The 25,466-nt window shown below is 43.9% G+C and overlaps 2 protein-coding genes across 7 annotated transcripts in view; both read right to left on the bottom strand.

Annotated features, from left to right (window-relative positions):
• Positions 1 to 6,982: 6,982 nt before the first annotated feature.
• On the bottom strand, positions 6,983 to 15,781 carry LOC115127458 (protein sel-1 homolog 3-like). Its single transcript, XM_029657084.2, has 23 exons — positions 15,448 to 15,781; positions 14,822 to 15,296; positions 14,431 to 14,557; positions 14,198 to 14,319; positions 13,989 to 14,104; positions 13,833 to 13,894; positions 13,417 to 13,549; positions 13,199 to 13,334; positions 12,951 to 13,091; positions 12,604 to 12,815; positions 12,296 to 12,475; positions 12,075 to 12,194; positions 11,850 to 11,990; positions 11,678 to 11,740; positions 11,405 to 11,578; positions 11,172 to 11,299; positions 10,999 to 11,082; positions 10,818 to 10,908; positions 9,287 to 9,374; positions 9,081 to 9,190; positions 8,832 to 8,959; positions 7,437 to 7,542; positions 6,983 to 7,358 (listed from the first exon to the last, which is right to left on the bottom strand). Exons 1-23 carry the CDS (start codon positions 15,499 to 15,501, stop codon positions 7,260 to 7,262), a joined length of 3,090 nt encoding a protein of 1,029 aa, XP_029512944.2. The 5' UTR covers positions 15,502 to 15,781; the 3' UTR covers positions 6,983 to 7,259.
• A 378-nt stretch (positions 15,782 to 16,159) lies between these two features.
• The window catches only part of LOC115124142 (stromal interaction molecule 1), a 54,035-nt gene continuing 44,728 nt past the window's right edge, over positions 16,160 to 25,466 (bottom strand). For 4 of the 6 annotated variants that reach the window (XM_065024282.1, XM_065024286.1, XM_065024287.1 and 1 more), the window contains 2 exons: positions 19,270 to 19,651; positions 16,160 to 18,566 (listed from right to left, as the gene is read on the bottom strand). In XM_065024282.1, coding sequence (XP_064880354.1) covers positions 18,032 to 18,566; positions 19,270 to 19,651 — 917 coding nt within the window. In that variant the 3' untranslated portion in view covers positions 16,160 to 18,031. The remainder of the gene's footprint in view (positions 18,567 to 19,269; positions 19,652 to 25,466) is intronic. The other 2 variants (XM_065024283.1, XM_065024284.1) reach the window with 2 other exon arrangements.

Here is a 25,466-nt window from a genome sequence, read left to right as displayed (position 1 = left end):
ATAGACCTTACAGTGAAATGCCGAATACAACAGGTATTATAGACCTTACAGTGAAATGCTGAATACAACAGGTATTATAGACCTTACAGTGAAATGCTGAATACAACTGGTGTAGACCTTACAGTGAAATGCTGAATACAACAGGTATTATAGACCTTACAGTGAAATGCTGAATACAACAGGTATTATAGACCTTACAGTGAAATGCTGAATACAACAGGTATTATAGACCTTACAGTGAAATGCTGAATACAACAGGTATTATAGACCTTACAGTGAAATGCTGAATACAACAGGTATTATAGACCTTACAGTGAAATGCTGAATACAACAGGTATTATAGACCTTACAGTGAAATGCTGAATACAACAGGTATTATAGACCTTACAGTGAAATGCTGAATACAACAGGTATTATAGACCTTACAGTGAAATGCTGAATACAACAGGTATTATAGACCTTACAGTGAAATGCCGAATACAACAGGTATTATAGACCTTACAGTGAAATGCTGAATACAACTGTTATTATAGACCTTACAGTGAAATGCAGAATACAACAGGTATTATAGACCTTACAGTGAAATGCTGAATACAACAGGTATTATAGACCTTACAGTGAAATGCCGAATACAACAGGTATTATAGACCTTACAGTGAAATGCTGAATACAACAGGTATTACAGACATTACAGTGAAATGCTGAATACAACAGGTATTATAGACCTTACAGTGAAATGCTGAATACAACAGGTATTATAGACCTTACAGTGAAATGCTGAATACAACAGGTATTATAGACCTTACAGTGAAATGCTGAATACAACAGGTATTATAGACCTTACAGTGAAATGCTGAATACAACAGGTATTATAGACCTTACAGTGAAATGCTGAATACAACAGGTATTATAGACCTTACAGTGAAATGCTGAATACAACAGGTATTATAGACCTTACAGTGAAATGCTGAATACAACAGGTATTATAGACCTTACAGTGAAATGCTGAATACAACAGGTATTATAGACCTTACAGTGAAATGCTGAATACAACAGGTATTATAGACCTTACAGTGAAATGCTGAATACAACAGGTATTATAGACCTTACAGTGAAATGCTGAATACAACAGGTATTATAGACCTTACAGTGAAATGCTGAATACAACAGGTATTATAGACCTTACAGTGAAATGCTGAATACAACAGGTATTATAGACCTTACAGTGAAATGCTGAATACAACAGGTATTATAGACCTTACAGTGAAATGCTGAATACAACAGGTATTATAGACCTTACAGTGAAATGCTGAATACAACTGGTGTTATAGACCTTACAGTGAAATGCTGAATACAACAGGTATTATAGACCTTACAGTGAAATGCTGAATACAACAGGTATTATAGACCTTACAGTGAAATGCTGAATACAACAGGTATTATAGACCTTACAGTGAAATGCTGAATACAACAGGTATTATAGACCTTACAGTGAAATGCTGAATACAACAGGTATTATAGATTACAGTGAAATGCTGAATACAACTGGTGTAGACCTTACAGTGAAATGCTGAATACAACAGGTATTATAGACCTTACAGTGAAATGCTGAATACAACAGGTATTATAGACCTTACAGTGAAATGCTGAATACAACAGGTATTATAGACCTTACAGTGAAATGCTGAATACAACAGGTATTATAGACCTTACAGTGAAATGCTGAATACAACAGGTATTATAGACCTTACAGTGAAATGCTGAATACAACAGGTATTATAGACCTTACAGTGAAATGCTGAATACAACAGGTATTATAGACCTTACAGTGAAATGCTGAATACAACAGGTATTATAGACCTTACAGTGAAATGCTGAATACAACAGGTATTATAGACCTTACAGTGAAATGCCGAATACAACAGGTATTATAGACCTTACAGAGAACTGCTGAATACAACAGGTATTATAGACCTTACAGTGAAATGCCTAATACAACAGGTATTATAGACCTTACAGTGAAATGCTGAATAGAACTGGTATTATAGACCTTGAAGTCAGTGAAATGCTGAATAGAACAGGTATTATAGACCTTACAGTGAAATGCTGAATACAACAGGTATTATAGACCTTACAGTGAAATGCTCATATGAATACAACAGGTATTATAGACCTTACAGTGAAATGCTGAATACAACAGGTATTATAGACCTTACAGTGAAATGCTGAATACAACTGGTGTAGACCTTACAGTGAAATGCTGAATACAACTGGTGTAGACCTTACAGTGAAATGCTGAATACAACAGGTATTATAGACCTTACAGTGAAATGCTGAATACAACAGGTGTTATAGACCTTACAGTGAAATGCTGAATACAACAGGTGTAGACCGTACAGTGAAATGCTGAATAGAACAGGTATTATAGACCTTACAGTGAAATGCTGAATACAACAGGTATTATAGACCTTACAGTGAAATGCCGAATGCAACAGGTATTATAAACCTTACAGTGAAATGCTGAATACAACTGGTGTAGACCTTACAGTGAAATGCTGAATACAACAGGTATTATAGACCTTACAGTGAAATGAAAATACAACAGGTGTTATAGACCTTACAGTGAAATGCTGAATACAACAGGTATTATAGACCTTACAGTGAAATGCTGAATACAACAGGTATTATAGACCTTACAGTGAAATGCTGAATACAACAGGTATTATAGACCTTACAGTGAAATGCTGAATACAACAGGTATTATAGACCTTACAGTGAAATGCTGAATACAACAGGTATTATAGACCTTACAGTGAAATGCTGAATACAACAGGTATTATAGACCTTACAGTGAAATGCCGAATGCAACAGGTATTATAGACCTTACAGTGAAATGCTGAATACAACTGGTGTAGACCTTACAGTGAAATGCTGAATACAACAGGTATTATAGACCTTACAGTGAAATGCTGAATACAACAGGTATTATAGACCTTACAGTGAAATGTTGAATACAACAGGTATTATAGACCTTACAGTGAAATGCTGAATACAACAGGTATTATAGACCTTACAGTGAAATGCTGAATACAACAGGTATTATAGACCTTACAGTGAAATGCTGAATACAACAGGTATTATAGACCTTACAGTGAAATGCTGAATACAACAGGTATTATAGACCTTAATGTGCTGAATACAACAGGTATTATAGACCTTACAGTGAAATGCTGAATACAACAGGTATTATAGACCTTACAGTGAAATGCTGAATACAACTGGTATTATAGACCTTACAGTGAAATGCTGAATACAACAGGTATTATAGACCTTACAGTGAAATGCTGAATACAACAGGTATTATAGACCTTACAGTGAAATGCCGAATACAACAGGTATTATAGACCTTACAGAGAACTGCTGAATACAACAGGTATTATAGACCTTACAGTAAAATGCAGAATACAACAGGTATTATAGACCTTACAGTGAAATGCTGAATAGAACTGGTATTATAGACCTTACAGTGAAATGCCGAATACAACAGGTATTATAGACCTTACAGTGAAATGCCGAATACAACAGGTATTATAGACCTTACAGTGAAATGCTGAATACAACTGGTTACCTTACAGTGAAATGCTGAATACAACTGGTACACGTTATAGACCTTACAGTGAAATGCTGAATACAACAGGTATTATAGACCTTACAGTGAAATGCTGAATACAACTGGTGTAGACCTTACAGTGAAATGCTGAATACAACAGGTATTATAGACCTTACAGTGAAATGCTGAATACAACACGTAAAAATGACCTGTTTATTTTCAGTGAAATGTGAATACAACAGGTGTTATAGACCTTACAGTGAAATGCTGAATACAACAGGTATTATAGACCTTACAGTGAAATGCTGAATACAACGACCTTACAGTATTATAGACCTTACAGTGAAATGCTGAATACAACAGGTATTATAGACCTTACAGTGAAATGCTGAATACAACTGGTGTTATAAACCTTACAGTGAAATGCTGAATACAACAGGTATTATAGACCTTTACAGTGAAATGTTTGAATACAATAGGCTATTATAGACCTTACTGTGAATACAATACAACAGGTGTTATAGACCTTTTTTCCATGAAATGCTGAATAATCCAGGTGAAAGCTGTGATCCCTTATTGATGTAAATCCACAGTGAATCAGAATAGAAGGTATTATAGACCTTACAGTGAAATCTGGTGAAAGCTAATGATCCCTTATTGATGTCACTTGTTAAATCCACTTCAATCAGTGTAGATGAAGGGGAGGAGACAGGTTAAAGAAGGATTTTTAAGCCTTGAGACATGTATTGTGTATGTGTGCCATTCAGAGGGTGAACGGGCAAGACAAAAGATTTAAGTAACTTTGAACGGGGTATGGTAGTAGGTGCCAGGCGCATGGGTTTGAATGTGTCAAGAGCTGCAACGCTGCTGGGTTTTTCACGTTCAACAGTTTCTTGTGTGTATCAAGAACGGCTCACCACCCAAAGGACACCCAACCAACGTGACACAGCTGTGGGAAGCATTGGCGGTACCATGGGCCAGCATCCCTGTGGAATCCTTTCAACACCTTGTAGACATCAATAAGGGATCACAGCTTTATCACCTCCACCCTACCTGACACCCTAGACCCACTCCAATTTGCTTACCACCAACATAGGTCCACAGACGATGCAATCTCAACCACACTGCACACTGCCCTAACCCATCTGGACAAGAGGAATACTTATGTGAGAATGCTGTTCATCGACTACAGCTCGGCATTTAACACCATAGTGCCCTCCAAGCTCATCATCAAGCTCGAGACCCTGGGTCTTGACCCCGCCCTGTGCAACTGGGTACTGGACTTCCTGACGGGCCGCCCCCAGGTGGTGAGGGTAGGCAACAACATTTCCACCCCGCTGATCCTCAACACTGGGGCCCCACAAGGGTGCGTTCTGAGCCCTCTCCTGTACTCCCTGTTCACCCACGACTGCGTGGCCACACACACCTCCAACTCAATCATCAAGTTGCGGACGACACAACAGTGGTAGGCTTGATTACCAACAACGACGAGACGGCCTACAGGGAGGAGGTGAGGGCCCTCGGAGTGTGGTGTCAGGAAAATAACCTCACACTCAACATCAACAAAACTAAGGAGATGATTGTGGACTTCAGGAAACAGCAGAGGGAACACCGCCCTATCCACATCGATGGAACAGTAGTGGAGAGGGTAGCAAGTTTTAAGTTCCTCGGCGTACACATCACAGACAAACTGAATTGGTCCACCCACACAGACAGCATCGTGAAGAAGGCGCAGCGTCGCCTCTTCAACCTCAGGAGGCTGAAGAAATTCAGCTTGTCACCTAAAGCACTCACAAGCTTCTACAGATGCACAATCGAGAGCATCCTGTCGGGCTGTATCACCGCCTGGTACGGCAACTGCTCCGCCCACAACCGTAAGGCTCTCCAGAGGGTAGTGAGGTCTGCACAACGCATCACCGGGGGCAAACTACATGCCCTCCAGGACACCTACACCACCCGATGTCACAGGAAGGCCATAAAGATCATCAAGGACAACAACCACCCGAGCCACTGCCTGTTCACCCCGCTATCATCCAGAAGGCGAGGTCAGTACAGGTGCATCAAAGCTGGGACCGAGAGACTGAAAAACAGCTTCTATCTCAAGGCCATCAGACTGTTAAACAGCCACCACTAACATTGAGTGGCTGCTGCCAACACACTGACTCAACTCCAGCCACTTTAATAATGGGAAATGATGTCAAATATATCACTAGCCACTTTAAACAATGCTACCTAATATAATGTAACATACCCTACATTATTCATCTCATATGTAAACGTATATACTGTACTCTATATCATCTACTGCATCTTTATGTAATACATGTATCACTAGCCACTAAAACTATGCCACTTTGTTTACATACTCATCTCATATGTACATACTGCACTCAATACCATCTACTGTATCTTGCCTATGCCGCTCTGTACCATCACTCATTCATATATCTTTATGTACATATTCTTTATCCCCTTACACTTGTGTCTATAAGGTAGTAGTTTTGGAATTGTTAGCTAGATTACTTGTTGGTTATTACTGCATTGTCGGAACTAGAAGCACAAGCATTTCGCTACACTCGCATTAACATCTGCTAACCATGTGTATGTGACAAATACAATTCGATTTGATTTAGAGTCTGACAAATTTAGGCAGTTCTGATGGCAAAAGGGAGTGCAACACAATTTTAGGAATGGGTTCCTAATGTTTTGTCCTCTCAGTGTATAGCCTGCTGTAAATATTTAAAACAGCTATGCTTGCTTATGTAAGTAGCCAAATTCTACCAAAGCTGGGATAACTTTTTTTTGTTTTTTGGACTGATTATGCATGTCACAAAAATGTAGCAACTAGCAAAAGCATGTTTATGAGTAAAAGAAACAATCAAATAATTGCATGAATAAACCTGATCATCAGTATCATGTAGTATTTACATTTACTGTACCTTAACATCTCTATACAGAGAACTCTGGTATGAGAAAACATGTGGTACACAGACCGAGTAATGTACAGCCTGCTTATGAATGTATTGCGAGATCTGACTGTGACGTTACCACAGACCACACTCTAATAACAGACAACTGACCCAGCTCATGATTCAGTCATTTCATATTGTTTCAATTAGAAGGGTAACTAACTGTGTGCTTTCCAGTCTCCAGTTTGTCTGTGTACAGGTGACAACTTGCTGTTCACCTGCTGTTTGTGACAGGCCTGGTGAACCCCTGGGGCATTACCAGCCATTCATTACCAGGAGCCCAGAGGCCCACAGCACGGTTCTCCATGGGCCTGAAAAATGACTCTGTTCAGGGACACCACGGTGCTAGTCAATCCCCCTGGTTGATCTGTTCTACACTGGAGCCCCAGTCAGTAGAAAATAATGGTTTTCAAATCAGTTTGCTTTATTAATACTGTTCAATTAATAGACAGTTTTGTAAACCATGATCATACAGAACATTGAAATAACTTTATACATTCAATTTAAGAAATTGTGCTATCTTCATTCCAGATAAAACAAAGATAAAAACACAAAAAATATTTACCTTTAGCTATAAAAACAAAATAAAAAATAAAATAAATCTGCGAAAAAAGTTTTTGCTCTAGATACAATCAAGTCTTCTTCCTCATAGTGCTGATAGGCTGATGGGTTTCTTGATCCTAGTGATAATAAGACATGATGCCACGCCCCCTCAGTACACGGAGGATGATGAAGAGGATTGGTGGAACTGCAACTGCCATGACCACAGTACCAGAGACCTGAGGGAGAGAAGACGTTCATGGCATACTGTATCTATGTTGAATAGGACAAGTTCAATGTTCAAACATCATACATACCTTGATAGTAGCACTGTAGTCCTTTTGGAAAGAGTGCAGATAGGCATGGAATAGGGCAAGGCTGCAGGGTAAGTAGGACTCTGCTGTACTGTTGGAGTCTCTGCACCTATGGAAAAGTATAGGAATTGTACAGTGAGAACAGCCTAACCAGTTGACAATATTATACCAGACTGGATAAGGAGAGGACCATCCTCCTCAGTGAATTTCATAAAAATTAAAATAGTGAAACATTATAAAAGTTATCCTTTTTAGATAAAACTATACTAAATATATTATTGTCACCAAATAATTGATTAAAACACACTGTTTTGCAATGAATGTCTACAGTAGCATCAACAGTAGGGTAGCACCATGGTGTAGCTGGAGGACAGCTGGTTTCCATCCTCCTCTGGGTACATTGACTTCAATACAAAACCAAGGTGGCTCATGGTTCTCACAAACTTCCATAGATTTACACATTAATTATGACAACTTCCGGAGGACGTCCTCCAACTTATCAGAGCTCTTGCAGCATGAACTGACATGTTGTCCACTCAATCAAAGGATTAGAGAATGAATCTAGTACTGAAAGCATAAGCTACAGCTAACTAGCACCGCAGTGCATAAAAGGCGGTGAGTAGTTGACTCAAAGAGAGAGAAAGACAATAGTTTAACAGTTTTGAATAAATTAATTTATTCAAAAATGAAGAAGTGCGAGAGAGATATCTATTTTTTTTATACTTACTTAGCTAGCAAATGCATTTAGCTAGTTAGTTTAGCCTATTCAAACACCCAGCTCAAACAGAGAGGGATGCTATGTTACCTAGCTGGCTATGGCTAACTCCTCCAAGTCAAGGTAAGCTTTTAATTTTTATTTTATTTATTGCCAGCAGTGTAACTGCTAAACTGCTTGCTTACTGTACACTGTACTGCATGATAGTAGTGGATTTACTAACGTGTTCTAGTAGCTATGTTGTTGACTTTACGTTAGCTAATATGGTGACAACGATGAAGGCTGTGTGTAGCGGTTAGCAGTTTTGATATAAAGGTTAAAGACTCTTTTCCCGGTCACAGACAGCTGATGTGTTGTGCACTGATGTCCACAAGCGACTTGTATGCACCTATGCTGTAAACTTTCATTCATAGGCTAGGTTGTAGCAACCTCATGATGGGTATAGGGAAAATTAGAATATCATGTAGTAGTCTAAACCTATCCATGTTACATTGAGCTGGGTACATGGAATATGAATGACAGTCATCCAATATGCTGTAACAGAAATAAGGCCATGATCCTAAAAAAATGATCGTCCTCCCAAATCTTAACGGCACTGACCGCCACTGATATACCATCATATCCTCAGGTAGTGTACATGGCATTCTCCTGTTGTAAATGGTGTACAGTACCACAGTACATACCTGCGGTAAAGTGTAGTCGCCAGCTCAGTGTTATCTGCCATGTAATGCTGTGTCAGACCCAGTTCAGACAGGACGGACAACGGTAACCCCTGTTCCTCTTGAACAAGCACACCAAGACTGTACCAGCCCTGTGAGAAAAAGCATGCGGAGACACACACACACACGCACACAAGGGTTGCAGATGAGTGGGAAGGCATTTCTTTAATGAGATGGCAATGACATCACACGTATGTAACCTGGCTGGCATACCTGAGGGTCACTCCTTAGTGCTGCCTGTTTGTACATCTCTGCTGCTGCTGCCACATCTCTCTGTCTCTGTCCATGTCCTTCATACAGCAGGTCACCCATCCTGATCTGGGCTGCAGAGGATGGATTGAGGTAATATTAAAACAATCTCTCTGAGAAAAGTGCAACAACGGAATCAATGCTGACTGTTTGTGTCAAAGACAATTCACCATAGGGATCAGGATCTTGTGCCTGGCTGGTCAGGTTGTAGTATCTCCTCATACACTGCACTGCAAAAGTGGGATCCAGGAAACCTCCCTATTGAAAAGGTCAGTTATAACTACATGTGTGTCACATATTTATATATATTGAATAAAAATATAAATGCAAAATGAAAAGTGTTGGTCCCATGTTTCATGAGCTAAATAAAAGATCCCCGAAATGTTCCATTTGCACAAAATGCTTATTTCTCTCAAATTTTGTGCACAAATTGTGTACATCCCTGTTAGTGAGCATTTCTCCTATCCCAAGATAATCCATCCACCTGACAGGTGTGGCATATCAAGAAGCTGATTAAACAGCATGACCTTTACCTAGGTGCACTTTGTGCTGGGGTCAACAAAAGGCCACTCTAAAATGTGCAGTTGTCACACATCACAATGCCACGAATGTCTCAAGTTTTTTGAAGGAGCGTGAAATTAGCATTCTGACTGCAGAAATTCCCACCAGAGTTGTTGTCATAATTTAATGTGAACTTCTCTGCCATAAGCCAAGTCCAACATGTTGCAGAGAATTTAGCAGTAAGTCCAACCAGCCTCACAACCGCAGCCCAGGAACTTCACATCCAGCTTCTTTGGGTTTGCACAACTGAAGAATTTCTGCACCAACTGTCAGAAACTGTCTCAAGAGAAGCTCATCCGCGTGCTCATCGTCCCTGCCAGGTTCTTGATCTGACTGCAGTTCAATGTCGTAAACCAAATTCAGTGGGCAAATGCTCACCCTCGAGGGCCACTGGCACGCTGGAGAAGAAGAATGCTGGTTTCAACTGTGCCGTGCAGATGGCAGACCATGTGTATGGCATCCTGTGGGCGAGTGGTTTGCTGATGACAACGTTGTGAACAGAGTGCCCCATGGTGGCGGTGGGGTTATGTTATGGGCAGGTATAAGCTACAGACAACAAATACAATTGTATTTTATTGATGGCAATTTGAAAGCACAGAGGTATTGTGACGAGATCCTGAGGCCCATTGTCGTGCCATTCATCCGCCGCCATCACCTCATGTTTCAGCATGATGCACGGCCCCATGTTGCAAGGATCTGTACACAATTCCTGGAACCTGAAAATGTCCCAGTTCTTCCATGGCTTGCATACTCACTAGACATGTCACCCATTGAGCATGTGTGGGATGCTCTGGTTCGACGTGTAAAACAGCAGTGTTCCAGTTCCCGCCAATATCCAGCAACTTTGCACAGCCATTGAAAAGGAGTGGGACAACATTCCACAGACCACCATCAACAGCCTGATCAACTCGATGCGAAGGAGATGTGTCACACTGTATGACATGTCTGTAAACCCAATGCATATCTGTATTCCCTGTCATGTGAAATCCATAGACTAGGGCCTAATAAATGTATTTCAATTGACTGATTTCCTTATATTAAATATTTTCGCATGGTGCGTTTTATATTTTTGTTCAGTATAGTTATGCATTGATATACTGTATTATCACTGTGGAAACAAGTTTCACCAATCAAACTCACAGGGTTTTGTTCACATAGGTACGCCACATTGAACTGGGCGGCTGCAAATCCTGACTCAGCTGCCATCATGTAATACAACAAGGCCATTAAGCTGTAAAACAGTAGAGACATTAGGTTCATACAATAACAAACATTACAAATTAGTGTTATCGTGTAATGTTCTAACAAGAGAGATGGTCACCTATCCCCTTTAAGATAGGAATCCAAGGCCTTCCTGAGGACCATTCCAAGGTGTCCATTGCGCTCAGCTGCCCACTTAACCCATCTGTGGTAAAAACAGATTGATTGGCAAGCAATGCAAAGTAATGTTTTAATCAGATTCATTTAAAAAAACTAATGAATTTAGAGACTAACAATACAGCATCTGCTGGATGCCTCTTGACTCGGCCAGGGATCCCTGTGGTCCACACATTAGCCAGCTGAATGGAGCCATCTATGTTTCCTCTTTGGGCAGACTTCAGGTAGTAGGTATAGGCCATGAACTGGGAGAGACAAAACACTGTTGGTTCATTATCTCAGTCCAATAGATGCCGGTCAGTGTGTAAGCTACGTAGGAGACCACAGGGTATACTGACAGTCGACCTGACCTTGTCTGCAGCTTTCCCAGGATACAGGCCTTGGGAGTACATGACACCCAGATTCATAGCAGCATCTGGGCTGCCTTGTTTATCAGCCTGTTCCCACAGCTGCACTGCCCGCTGGTAGTCTTTCTCAAACTGCTCATAGTACCAGCCAAGGGCATTGATCGCTGGCGTGAAACCCTGTGGGATTGAATGTTATGATGAGCTATTTTGAAGGCGTCATTGTAGTCCTTACAGCCCATGCATAATGATAAAGTCCTGAACATAATTTTGACCAACCTGCTCTACTGCTTTCTTCAGGAAAGTGACTGCCCTTGGAATGTCTTTCTTGACTCCTTGGCCCTTAAACGTAATGATGGTATTGTCAAAATAGGCTAGACATTACTATCATTGAACTTAGAATGACTATAGAGACTGACTGTGTCATCAAACTGAGTAATTGACCTCCGACCTGCATGAGGACTATGGCATAGTCATACATGGACACTGGGTCCCCCAGACGGACAGCTCCTCTCTCATAGTGTCTCACAGCAGTCTGGATGTCTGGAGACACGCCCTGCTGGCCCCAGAACAGCATGCGGGCCACAGCTTGCTATAGAAGAGCAGTTCAACCATTATCACAAAAGATTTATTGAGATAGTTAAATACTGAAAACAATCAGACAGATGTATAGTACCTCTGCATCTGCGGCTCCATTGCGGGCCTGGAGTTTTAACCAGTGAAAGATATCATGGTTTTCATTGGTTTGGAACCGAAGCACTTCCTCGTTGTTCAGGTAAATAGATTCTACAAACATCTACAAAACAGACATACTAGATGAGGAGCAGTTTCATTAAATGACATGTTTTAGGATTGTATAATACTTGCACAGGCTCTTGCTTCAGGCACAAGGCCTACCTGCTGAGGTGAGGGGTTGTGATGGTCGGAGGATGTCTGCTTGGCGATGTTAGAGTAGTAGGCATAGGCCAGGTCAGAGTCTGGGGGGATGCCATGCTCACCTAGCTGGTGCAGGTGCCCCAGGCGCAGCAGGGCCAGTCTCCAGTCCTTCTGGGCTGACAGCAGGGACAGTAACCATGCCTGGAGGATGAGGGGAATATGAGACATGCAAAGTACAAATAGGGGGATTGGAGTTTCTCCTGACCATGAAAAACTCCTGACCGTAGTCATGACGACATACACCTGAATACACACACTCATCCACCCACCTTATTGGGCTGCCTCTCCACTCCTACACCACTGCTGTAGAGCACTGATGACAGGTGTAGAGCTCTGTTGTTCCCCAGACAGCCAGCTTGCAGCAGAAGGGCCATTATCTTGTTAACTACTCCAGTGGATCCAGTGCTCTCTTGACTCAGCTTACGCAGAGACAAGGAGTACAGAGCCCTTCCCACTGATGCCAGATCAACCTTTCTGCCACCTGGGTATACAGTATAAACAATAACATTAGAAAGATTGCAACATCCTCATTAAATGGTGTTGATGGCGTTAACTGGTGGAACATCTTTGGAGGTTAAAATCATTGTAGAAGAGTATTATTATGACCAGCTCTTACCATGCTTGGTGGCCAGTATCTTTGCCAGATGAACTGCATAGCGTCTTTGAGGGGCATTGGGTGCCTCCCAGGGTTCACAGTGTGGTGTCACAGCTAAATGACATTTTAATGTCCACTCATGATAAGCATCCATACAGTTCTCTGGAAAACAGAGGTAGTTTCAGTTTGGATGGAGTGACACTAACTTTGTGAGCCACTGAATATTTTATACACCATCATGCCATCTAGTGGATATTACAAGTCATTACCAGACTCTTGTTTCTCTCTGGCTCTCAGTAAATACCCAGTCAATTTGACATGAAGCTCCAACTGAAATTCCTGACAGGACTGTAGCCATCCAGTCAAATTCAGAATCCTAATAGGGTCTGGAACAATGACTTCAGACTGTGGGAGACAAATTAATACAGGTGTAACATGTTTTGTTGAATTACAGATGGATTTGGACGTGTCTGACTGTGATTCTTACCGGCCTGGCGTCGGGTATTCTGTTTCGATAGTACACCAACGGTCCATAATAACCTTCAATTCCTCTCATAAATTGACCTCCACTGACCACAAAGTAGCCCTCCGTGTCATCCAGGTGTATAGGATCTCTGAACCTGTAAGAAACCAGCTCCATATTCAAAATGATGCTGACATGCTATAGCAGGGGTGGGCAACTCCAGTCCTCCAGGGCCTGATTGGTGTCACACTTTTTCTCCATCCCTAGCAAACACAGCTGATTAATCTAAATGCATTCTAAACTGAAGATTATGATTAGGTGATTATTGGATTCAGGTGTTAGCTGGGGCAAAAACTGTGACACTAATCAGGCCCTCGCGGACTAGAATTGCACACCCCTGTGCTATAGGTTTCTTTATTTTGCCCTGTGTTCATCCTTACATGTGTTCTGCAGTATGAACCAAACGTTGCTGCCCATCTATGCACACCATGGTAACATCCACCTAAACATAATTCAGAAGAAGAGTGAAGACATTACTGGGTAAACTCCTGAAACATTGATTTCCTGTCTACTGTGGGTATGGGGTTAATACTGACCATTCTGCCACGCAGCTCCATGTTGATGTGGCACCACTGGGTCAGGGGCACCTGGAATGGGCAAAGGAACGCTGAGGACCTCCCAGTCTCCCCATGCATCTGAACATGCAACTGGCCTGCAGAACACGTTATAACTAAGGAATAGGCATTATACTGGTATAATAATGCATCTGGCCATTTGAGAAGTGAGGATAGAAGAGCAATGTTACCTGATCTTTTAAGGAACAAATTGGGAGTGGCATAGTTATTTTGATAGTCTATGTGGTGAAAAACGGCACACAAGTTTTCCTGGCAGGATTGGGTCAGGAACACCCAGATGGAGAACACACACCTGGCAACAGGAGAGAATAAAAGTATCAAATATTATCCTATGTTAATATCCCCAACATGAAGCCCACGTCTTTTCGCATGCACATACAGACTATGCAGCTAGTGTTCTTACCATGGAAAAGAAATATCTTGGAGTCGCAAGTACTCCAGGACCTCGTTGCTATAGGCATTTAAAGTCTTGGTGATGCCAAAGTTCTCTCCAGTTGAGGCATACATGGACGACAACAAATGGACTGTTTCTAAATGGGAGATTATTTTATGATAAAATGAGAAATGCTAGGATATAAAGGTTTGTATGAAGTTTGTTATAGTTTATAGACTAAATATGTTGAAAATTAATAGCGGTCTTACACTACTATACCTTGTTTGACTATGACTGCATTTAGTGTCTCAATGCTCTATTTGAGTGGTCCACAATGTGTTTTTTAAAATCTTTACTTTGTATTGTCAACTATTGTATCATTGTGGACTGACATTTTTCTAACTAACTCTACAGTAATTACCTTGTTCCACAGGGCATTGTGAGGTGGTGGTCCTGCGGGTTAACCACAGCATCTGTGTAGCCCAGCCAGGGCAGAGTTGGTGCTGCTTCATGGGGCGACTGAGAGGGGACGTGGGCTGCAAGCTGACTACTGCAGTGGCCTGGCCTGACCTGTAACTGTCCTTAGATCCCTGCTCACTGACTGAGGCACGCAGCATAACACTGAGCACCCACTGAGTGTCAGGCACAACCCAGTCAGGCTGGTACACCAGCCAGTCAGGGAGGCTCAGTAGCAGAGTCCTAATCCGGTCTGGACCCGGCTCACAGCTCCAGTGTCTCTGGAATACCGTGGAGCTTACTCCAGTGTCATAAGACACCAGACACTCCACCAGCACCACAGCTGGTTTAGAACAGGAATACAACACTTTCAGAGAATAGCCAGGCACTGGCTCAGCTGGTGGGTTCAGGAACATCACATGATCTGAACCCCAAACCATCTGTGTGGAGGGAGAGGATGAAAGCCACCAAAATAGTATGTACATTGAAAGTTGATACATTTCTTTAAAATGAAGCACCTAAATTGAAACATTACTGTGTGTGTGTGTATGACAGGTATTTTGAAAATAGATATAGTACAACATAGCCTACCTGTAAACTGAGGAGAAACAGTAATAAACACTTATCCAAGTAAAGCTGGTTCATGGTCCGAGTGTGGGGGTGTATAATTCCTTTAAGATGATGGCTGCTCAATAAAAATTAGGTTTAAATGTTTTCATGCTGAGAAGCACACGAAAGACAAACACTAAAATATGTCAAATTAAAAGGTTAGCAGTAAAAACGCCAATAAAGGACCATATAGTCAAATCTAGTTTAAAAAAGGTGCGTTTGCTGTCCTTTTGACTGGAAGAAACCTGAGAAAGTTTCAATGACGAGAACCCGGACTAATATCCTGCTTTGTCCACAAGTGAAACAAGTGCTTATGTAAATATTGGAATAAGTGCACACACAGCTCCACCTGATAGCTGCGCAATCAGACGCGTCACGTGACCAATAGATTGACGGGTTATTTGATATTCGGAGCAAACCATCTCGACTAAATTCCCTCAATGTGTTACGGCATTCGAAAATGTTTACACATTTAATACATATTGCGCTTGTGTTTTACTGTGAACTAGAGGGATAATAATGTTTAAAAAATGCACATAAAATAAATAATACCCAAGTCTGTTCATTTTTCAGTGCCAATTACTCTAGAAAACCTGTGATAAGATAAGTTTTCGCCTTGCTGTTTTTATGTGTTAGTATCCCCACTAAAAGCACACCAAGCAGCTCTTCGTATCTGATAAACAAAGGCCATGTCTTTCATTCAAAATAGTTTATTGCTACCATGCAAGAGTGCCATAAAAGTCTAGAGAACGTCACAGAAGATGCAACATTTTTTTTTCTCTGTACAAATATATGTATTCATAAATAGAAGCTCAAAATGAGAAGTCGGGAGTTAAAGTAGGGGTGGAGAGTCATGATGCTCGAGCTGACCTCTGCCTCAAGCCCATTATAGACGTTAATACTGTAGCTGACATGCATCAGTGCAGTATCCTGGCAACAGACAGACACTCACAGATAGACGGCATAATCCACATTACAGCTTCATCGTGCAGAAGAGGTACAAATTACACTTTAAAAAGTACCAATAGGAAGTTCATGTTTTCAACTGATCAATGAAAGAAAAATAATTACATTTTTCATCCATACCATCAATCGCACTGTGTGAGGCCTCCATTGGGGGGCGATGGTGTCGTTTGGAGAAGTGCTGTGGTTATTACGCAGATTCAGGAGCAGCACGTCAATTATTTAGAAAGTTATGAGTCCCTACAACCAGAATGTATCGTGACATCCTTTTCTAAACCATGTGTGCCCTCAAAACCATTAATGGCAATTGAGTTTATAATAGTGACCAGCAGATACCATTACTGTTATTGTGTACTTGACTTTGGATCTGTATAGTGTGACAATAGGTGATCAGGGTAGTCTACAGAACAAGCTAAAGTAGCAAACACCTCTCCAGAATGCTCTAAACAACTTGGGAGTGTTTGAAATACAAACGCTGCTTGAAACGCTCTACTTAAAATTATGTGGGTGACAATGTCAAATTGATCACCTTATTTTGGTTTGGAGTCCCCAGATAAAATGGAAGGCAGTGCTACTCATTCTAAAGCGGCGTCTAATGTACAGTACATATATAGCTGATGAGAAGAAAAGGCCACTGGACCAGTCTTTTGTTTTGGCACCTCCAACAGCAGTCATAATGTTCCACATGATCTCTCTTACAACAACTGCAATGTAGATTGATACGATTGGCAATTTGCAAATGTAGACATTTACTTCAATAAACATTTGACATTACATTCATATAGTTCAAGTAGTCCTTTTAATAACTTTCCCCTCTATTAGGGAACTTAGATCGTGGACAATTACTTCTTGCACTGTGACACAGGCTACCTGGCTTTGTATGTGCTGGGGGTCTTCAAGCGGTTTAAATCAAGCACTTCTACGTCACTTCCGAAGGGAAATGTTTGCCTCATGTGTTGCTGTGTCTGCAGTTGTACTGGAAGAGTTCTGCCAACATTGACTGCTACATTTCTTGTTAGCACAATTGATTCGGGAGGTTTTTGCAAGTATTGTTCAGCCCTTTTCAGCCCCCCTCACAATTGACCAAAATGACTACCATTAAGTACTTAAAAAAGGTCCATCTGACACCATTTTTTGTCAAAACACATAAGGTGGCTGGGGATGAACCAAATGAAACAACGGAGTTAAGTGTTGTCTAAGCAGAATAGGAACAAGAACCAAGCAAACACCTATGAGCATTCAGAGAATATCAGTCAAACAAAGGTGAAGACATGCAAACTGATACAGGTTGAAGTAAACCAAAAGACATCCACCCAGGAGACTTGTTTCCCTTTGAGAGACTGGCACCCTTTCCTACTAAATAAATAGTGCTTTACATTCCACTATACAATACCACCCATTCCAAATTTCATCAGGACAAAAATCATATAATCAGATAGCTGGTTGCTCCCACAGTTCCTCAGGGAAAGTACCTACAAATCCATAAAGGCAAAGATTTGCACCACCGAGTGTGACCAATGAACAACCCAAAACAACTTCTCCAAAACAGAAACAATAATAAGAGAAACACATTGGACAGCTCTTTAATAGTCTTTAGTAGCCCTCATTTCTTCTGTTTTTTGAAGATCTTGAAGGTGTGTTTCTTACGGCTGGCGACGGAGTCTGTGTCTTCTCCCGTGGAGCCGCTGTCTTCCTCCAGAGGGCTCTTCTTGGAAGAGAGCTGTGGGACGCGGCTGCCTCCCTTGGTCCCTGTGGCCCCAGGCTGGCCCCCCGTGGGGGAGGGGGTGTCAGCGTCAGTGGAGTTGGGGCTGAGGGAGCGGGAGGACTCTGACATAGACATACCAACGAGACCAACATTCATCTCTCCCAGGCTGGCTGACTTCTCGATGCTGTACACCTTCTTCATCAGGATGGGGCTCTCTGGGACTGGCTCGGCCAGGGCTCCTCCTTCATGGACACGGTTCCCTCCGTTAGGGGTGTGGGCATGCAGGGAGGGCTCGTCGGAGGCAGAGCGGACGGGTTGGCCATACAGGAAGGAGGTGGGTTTAACCAGGTGGCCCTTGGAGCTGTAGGCGGACAGACGATCACCGATTTGGGAGAGGGACAGGGAGGAGTCTGAGTCTGAGCGGTTCAACTCTCTGTGGAAGAACAGAAGAGAGTCGGTGGAGGAAGAGAGGTACAGTGGGGCCCGGTCCAGAAACATTCTACCGCCTCTACCACCTAGGCACTTCAAGTAGACCTGAAAGAACTGGACAGACATAAGCAATGGTAGTATCTCCATTTTCCCCTCTGATAGGCTAGGTGGATTTTTACCATCAGATGGAATGCCAACACATTTCTAATCCTTTCAGAACTATGGGGTAAAGTCCTATGGGGTAGAAGCTGTTCTGGACTGAGCCTGACTGAAAAGTGGATCCAAGCTAGACCACTGCATGCTTGAAGTAATCTATCCAATGCCTGTAAAGCCAAGGACACAGTGGGCACTACTCGCCAACAGCAACTCCACCTCCTGTTAGTAGTGCAGGCAGAGGGAAGGGTTGTTTGGGCTATCGAGAAAGACAAGAGTTGGGAGTGGATGGCAAAAACTCAAATAGAAAACAATGAATTAGGCAGAAAAACGTATTTAACGAAAAAGTAATAATGCATAAGAATGTACGCAAAATGTCACAGGTTGCAAAATGGGTGAGTTCTAGTTAGATGAAACAACCGTTTATGAAAATGAGAACACTGCAAACTAGATAAGAAAAAAATAGATATGAAACTATGGGGGGTGAAAACGTAGGCAGAGAGAAAATCCCACGCGCATGCGGTGCGTGTGGAGGGAAGAGAGCAGAGGGGTACCCGAAGCTGCTGCTGCGCTGGAAGTCTGGGATGGTGTCCATGGGCTGAAAATAAGACGAGTGATAGACATGGGAGGAGTGAGGAGTGGTGGAGTGTAAGGAGGAGGAGGAGTGGAAGGAGTGGGGCTGACGGTAGGAAAGAGGTGGGGATGAGCAGATGATCGCGGGGTGCGAGACAGCAGAGGACAGGGGAGGCAGGGGGAGAGCCTCAAACTGTTGGAAGGACTGGCTGTGTGACTGTTGGAGGGTGGCCCTAGACCTGGTTGAGTTGGAGGTACCGTCTCCCTGCTGCCCCGCCAACAGGCAGGTCTCTACCAACCTCTGAGAGCCCATGGCCAGCTGGGAGTCCATGTGGCGCTGACGCAGGGACATCATACTGGGAGCTATAGAGACAACACAGAACAACACCATTATCAACAAGCACTCTCTGATTATATACACACACACAACAACACAGGGTGAGGGACAAGAGTAGGCTGGAATTCGACTGGGAGGGCACTAGCAGAAGACATGGGTGTTTGAGACATTCCAGTAATGCATTAGTGTTGTTGACATTTGTGTTGAGCAATTCAGTAATGTTCGGTTGGGAGAAATGCAAGTGATGGATGCAAAATATCGGATGTTCAAACCCCTGGCCTGAGCGATGCCAGTATTGACAAGAGAACAGGAGGGATGCCAGTATTGACAAGAGAACAGGAGGGATGCCAGTATTGACAAGAGAACAGGAGGGATGCCAGTATTGACAAGAGAACAGGAGGGATGCCAGTATTGACAAGAGAACAGGAGGGATGCCACTGTCTGGTGAGGACTTTGTCTGGTGCCTGGTGAGGATTCTTGCAGGGGGGACGGAAGTTAAATGTTTACTCATAACCAACCCTCACCCCTTCATTGTAGATCATTATTTGTAAAATCAGTCAGTGGCAGTATGTTGTGAGGGGTCTAAGAACATTAGTTACTGGTGAGTGGAAGAGTGCTCTGGGTGATGAGGAAGAATATTGAGGATCAGGCTAAGGAAGAAGAGCAAGTCATTGGACAGCTGGAGACCGTACGGCCAGGGGTAGGTGGACGCAGCATGGAGAGTTTGCCTTATACATTTACAGGCCCTGTCCCAGGCCAGAGTATTACAGCTATATCCATCTACAGGCCCTGTCCCAGGCCAGAGTTTTACAGCTATATCCATCTACAGGCCCTGTCCCAGGGCAGTATTACAGCTATATCCATCTACAGGCCCTGTCCCAGGCCAGTGTTACAGCTATATCCATCTACAGGCCCTGTCCCAGGCCAGTGTTACAGCTATATCCATCTACAGGCCCTGTCCCAGGCCAGTGTTACAGATATATCCATCTACAGTCCCTGTCCCAGGCCAGAGTGTTACAGCTATATCCATCTACAGTCCATGTCCCAGGCCAGAGTGTTACAGCTATATCCATCTACAGACCCTGTCCCAGGACAGTGTTACAGATCTATCCATCTACAGGCCCTGTCCCAGGACAGTATTACAGCTATATCCATCTACAGGCCCTGTCCCAGGCCAGAGTGTTACAGCTATATCCATCTACAGGCCCTGTCCCAGGCCAGAGTATTACAGCTATATCCATCTACAGGCCCTGTCCCAGGCCAGAGTGTTACAGCTATATCAATCTACAGTCCCTGTCCCAGGACAGCGTGTTACAGCTATATCCATCTACAGACCCTGTCCCAGGCCAGAGTATTACAGCTATATCAATCTACAGGCCCTGTCCCAGGACAGTGTTACAGCTATATCCATCTACAGGCCCTGTCCCAGGCCCGTATTACAGCTATATCCATCTACAGGCCCTGTCCCAGGCCAGAGTGTTACAGCTATATCCATCTACAGGCCCTGTCCCAGGCCAGAGTGTTACAGCTATATCCATCTACAGGCCCTGTCCCAGGCCAGAGTGTTACAGCTATATCCATCTACAGACCCTGTCCCAGGACAGTTACAGCTATATCCATCTACAGACCCTGTCCCAGGACAGTGTTACAGATATATCCATCTACAGGCCCTGTCCCAGGCCAGAGTGTTACAGCTATATCCATCTACAGGCCCTGTCCCAGGCCAGAGTGTTACAGCTATATCCATCTACAGGCCCTGTCCCAGGCCAGAGTGTTACAGCTATATCCATCTACAGGCCCTGTCCCAGGACAGAGTGTTACAGCTATATCCATCTACAGGCCCTGTCCCAGGACAGTGTTACAGCTATATCCATCTACAGACCCTGTCCCAGGCCAGAGTGTTACAGCTATATCCATCTACAGACCCTGTCCCAGGACAGTATTACAGCTATATCCATCTACAGGCCCTGTCCCAGGCCAGAGTGTTACAGCTATATCCATCTACAGGCCCTGTCCCAGGCCATAGTGTTACAGCTATATCCATCTACAGGCCCTGTCCCAGGACATAGTGTTACAGCTATATCCATCTACAGGCCCTGTCCCAGGACAGTATTACAGCTATATCCATCTACAGACCCTGTCCCAGGACAGTATTACAGATATATCCATCTACAGGCCCTGTCCCAGGCCAGAGTGTTACAGCTATATCCATCTACAGACCTTGCCCAGGACAGTGTTACAGCTATATCCATCTACAGACCCTGTCCCAGGACAGTATTACAGCTATATCCATCTACAGGCCCTGTCCCAGGACAGTATTACAGCTATATCCATCTACAGACCCTGTCCCAGGACAGTGTTACAGCTATATCCATCTACAGACCCTGTCCCAGGACAGTATTACAGCTATATCCATCTACAGGCCCTGTCCCAGGACATAGTGTTACAGCTATATCCATCTACAGACCCTGTCCCAGGACAGTGTTACAGATCTATCCATCTACAGGCCCTGTCCCAGGCCAGTGTTACAGATATATCCATCTACAGTCCCTGTCCCAGGCCAGAGTGTTACAGCTATATCCATCTACAGTCCATGTCCCAGGCCAGAGTGTTACAGCTATATCCATCTACAGACCCTGTCCCAGGACAGTGTTACAGATCTATCCATCTACAGGCCCTGTCCCAGGACAGTATTACAGCTATATCCATCTACAGGCCCTGTCCCAGGCCAGAGTGTTACAGCTATATCCATCTACAGGCCCTGTCCCAGGCCAGAGTATTACAGCTATATCCATCTACAGGCCCTGTCCCAGGCCAGAGTGTTACAGCTATATCAATCTACAGTCCCTGTCCCAGGACAGCGTGTTACAGCTATATCCATCTACAGACCCTGTCCCAGGCCAGAGTATTACAGCTATATCAATCTACAGGCCCTGTCCCAGGACAGTGTTACAGCTATATCCATCTACAGGCCCTGTCCCAGGCCCGTATTACAGCTATATCCATCTACAGGCCCTGTCCCAGGCCCGTATTACAGCTATATCCATCTACAGGCCCTGTCCCAGGCCCGTGTTACAGCTATATCCATCTACAGGCCCTGTCCCAGGCCAGAGTGTTACAGCTATATCCATCTACAGACCCTGTCCCAGGACAGTTACAGCTATATCCATCTACAGACCCTGTCCCAGGACAGTGTTACAGCTATATCCATCTACAGACCCTGTCCCAGGACAGTGTTACAGCTATATCCATCTACAGGCCCTGTCCCAGGCCAGAGTGTTACAGCTATATCCATCTACAGGCCCTGTCCCAGGCCAGAGTGTTACAGCTATATCCATCTACAGGCCCTGTCCCAGGACAGAGTGTTACAGCTATATCCATCTACAGGCCCTGTCCCAGGACAGTGTTACAGCCAGACCCTGTCCCAGGCCAGAGTGTTACAGCTATATCCATCTACAGGCCCTGTCCCAGGACAGTATTACAGCTATATCCATCTACAGGCCCTGTCCCAGGCCAGAGTGTTACAGCTATATCCATCTACAGGCCCTGTCCCAGGCCATAGTGTTACAGCTATATCCATCTACAGGCCCTGTCCCAGGACATAGTGTTACAGCTATATCCATCTACAGGCCCTGTCCCAGGACAGTATTACAGCTATATCCATCTACAGACCCTGTCCCAGGACAGTATTACAGATATATCCATCTACAGGCCCTGTCCCAGGACAGTATTACAGCTATATCCATCTACAGACCCTGTCCCAGGACAGTGTTACAGCTATATCCATCTACAGACCCTGTCCCAGGACAGTATTACAGCTATATCCATCTACAGGCCCTGTCCCAGGACATAGTGTTACAGCTATATCCATCTACAGGCCCTGTCCCAGGACAGTGTTACAGCTATATCCATCTACAGACCCTGTCCCAGGACAGTATTACAGCTATATCCATCTACAGTCCCTGTCCCAGGACAGAGTGTTACAGCTATATCCATCTACAGTCCCTGTCCCAGGCCAGAGTGTTACAGCTATATCCATCTACAGACCCTGTCCCAGGACAGAGTATTACAGCTATATCCATCTACAGGCCCTGTCCCAGGACAGTGTTACAGCTATATCCATCTACAGGCCCTGTCCCAGGCCAGAGTGTTACAGCTATATCCATCTACAGTCCCTGTCCCAGGACAGAGTGTTACAGCTATATCCATCTACAGGCCCTGTCCCAGGACAGAGTGTTACAGCTATATCCATCTACAGTCCCTGTCCCAGGACAGAGTGTTACAGCTATATCCATCTACAGTCCCTGTCCCAGGACAGTGTTACAGCTATATCCATCTACAGGCCCTGTCCCAGGACAGTGTTACAGCTATATCCATCTACAGGCCCTGTCCCAGGCCCGTATTACAGCAGAGTATTACAGCTATATCCATCTACAGGCCCTGTCCCAGGCCAGAGTGTTACAGCTATATCCATCTACAGGCCCTGTCCCAGGCCAGAGTGTTACAGCTATATCCATCTACAGACCCTGTCCCAGGCCAGAGTGCTATATCCATCTACAGACCCTGTCCCAGGACAGTGTTACAGCTATATCCATCTACAGGCCCTGTCCCAGGACAGAGTGTTACAGCTATATCCATCTACAGACCCTGTCCCAGGCCAGTGTTACAGCTATATCCATCTACAGACCCTGTCCCAGGACAGTATTACAGCTATATCCATCTACAGGCCCTGTCCCAGGCCAAGTGTTACAGCTATATCCATCTACAGGCCCTGTCCCAGGACAGTGTTACAGCTATATCCAGCTATATCCATCTACAGACCCTGTCCCAGGCCAGAGTGTTACAGCTATATCCATCTACAGACCCTGTCCCAGGACAGTATTACAGCTATATCCATCTACAGGCCCTGTCCCAGGCCAGAGTGTTACAGCTATATCCATCTACAGGCCCTGTCCCAGGACAGTGTTACAGCTATATCCATCTACAGGCCCTGTCCCAGGACATAGTGTTACAGCTATATCCATCTACAGGCCCTGTCCCAGGACAGTATTACAGCTATATCCATCTACAGACCCTTCCCAGGACAGTATTACAGATATATCCATCTACAGGCCCTGTCCCAGGCCAGAGTGTTACAGCTATATCCATCTACAGACCTTGCCCAGGACAGTGTTACAGCTATATCCATCTACAGACCCCATGTCCTGTCCCAGGACAGTATTACAGCTATATCCATCTACAGACCCTGTCCCAGGACAGTATTACAGCTATATCCATCTACAGACCCTGTCCCAGGACAGTGTTACAGCTATATCCATCTACAGGCCCTGTCCCAGGACAGTATTACAGCTATATCCATCTACAGGCCCTGTCCCAGGACAGTGTTACAGCTATATCCATCTACAGGCCCTGTCCCAGGACAGTATTACAGCTATATTACAGCTATATCCATCTACAGCCCTGTCCCAGGACAGTACAGCTATATCCATCTGACCCTGTCCCAGGACAGTGTTACAGCTATATCCATCTACAGGCCCTGTCCCAAATGTATAATGTAATGCTAAATGTATCCATCTACAGTCCCTGTCCCAGGACAGAGTATTACAGCTATATCCATCTACAAGCCCTGTCCCAGGACAGTATTACAGCTATATCCATCTACAGTCCCTGTCCCAGGCCAGAGTGTTACAGCTATATCCATCTACAGTCCCTGTCCCAGGACAGAGTGTTACAGCTATATCCATCTACAGGCCCTGTCCCAGGACAGAGTGTTACAGCTATATCCATCTATAGGCCCTGTCCCAAGACAGTATTACAGCTATATCCATCTACAGTCCCTGT

Source organism: Oncorhynchus nerka, linkage group LG11 (genome assembly GCF_034236695.1).
Source record: "Oncorhynchus nerka isolate Pitt River linkage group LG11, Oner_Uvic_2.0, whole genome shotgun sequence".
Taxonomy (NCBI): domain Eukaryota; kingdom Metazoa; phylum Chordata; class Actinopteri; order Salmoniformes; family Salmonidae; genus Oncorhynchus; species Oncorhynchus nerka.
Note: the sequence above shows the minus strand (reverse complement) of the source record. Positions and strands in the feature narration are given on the sequence as shown.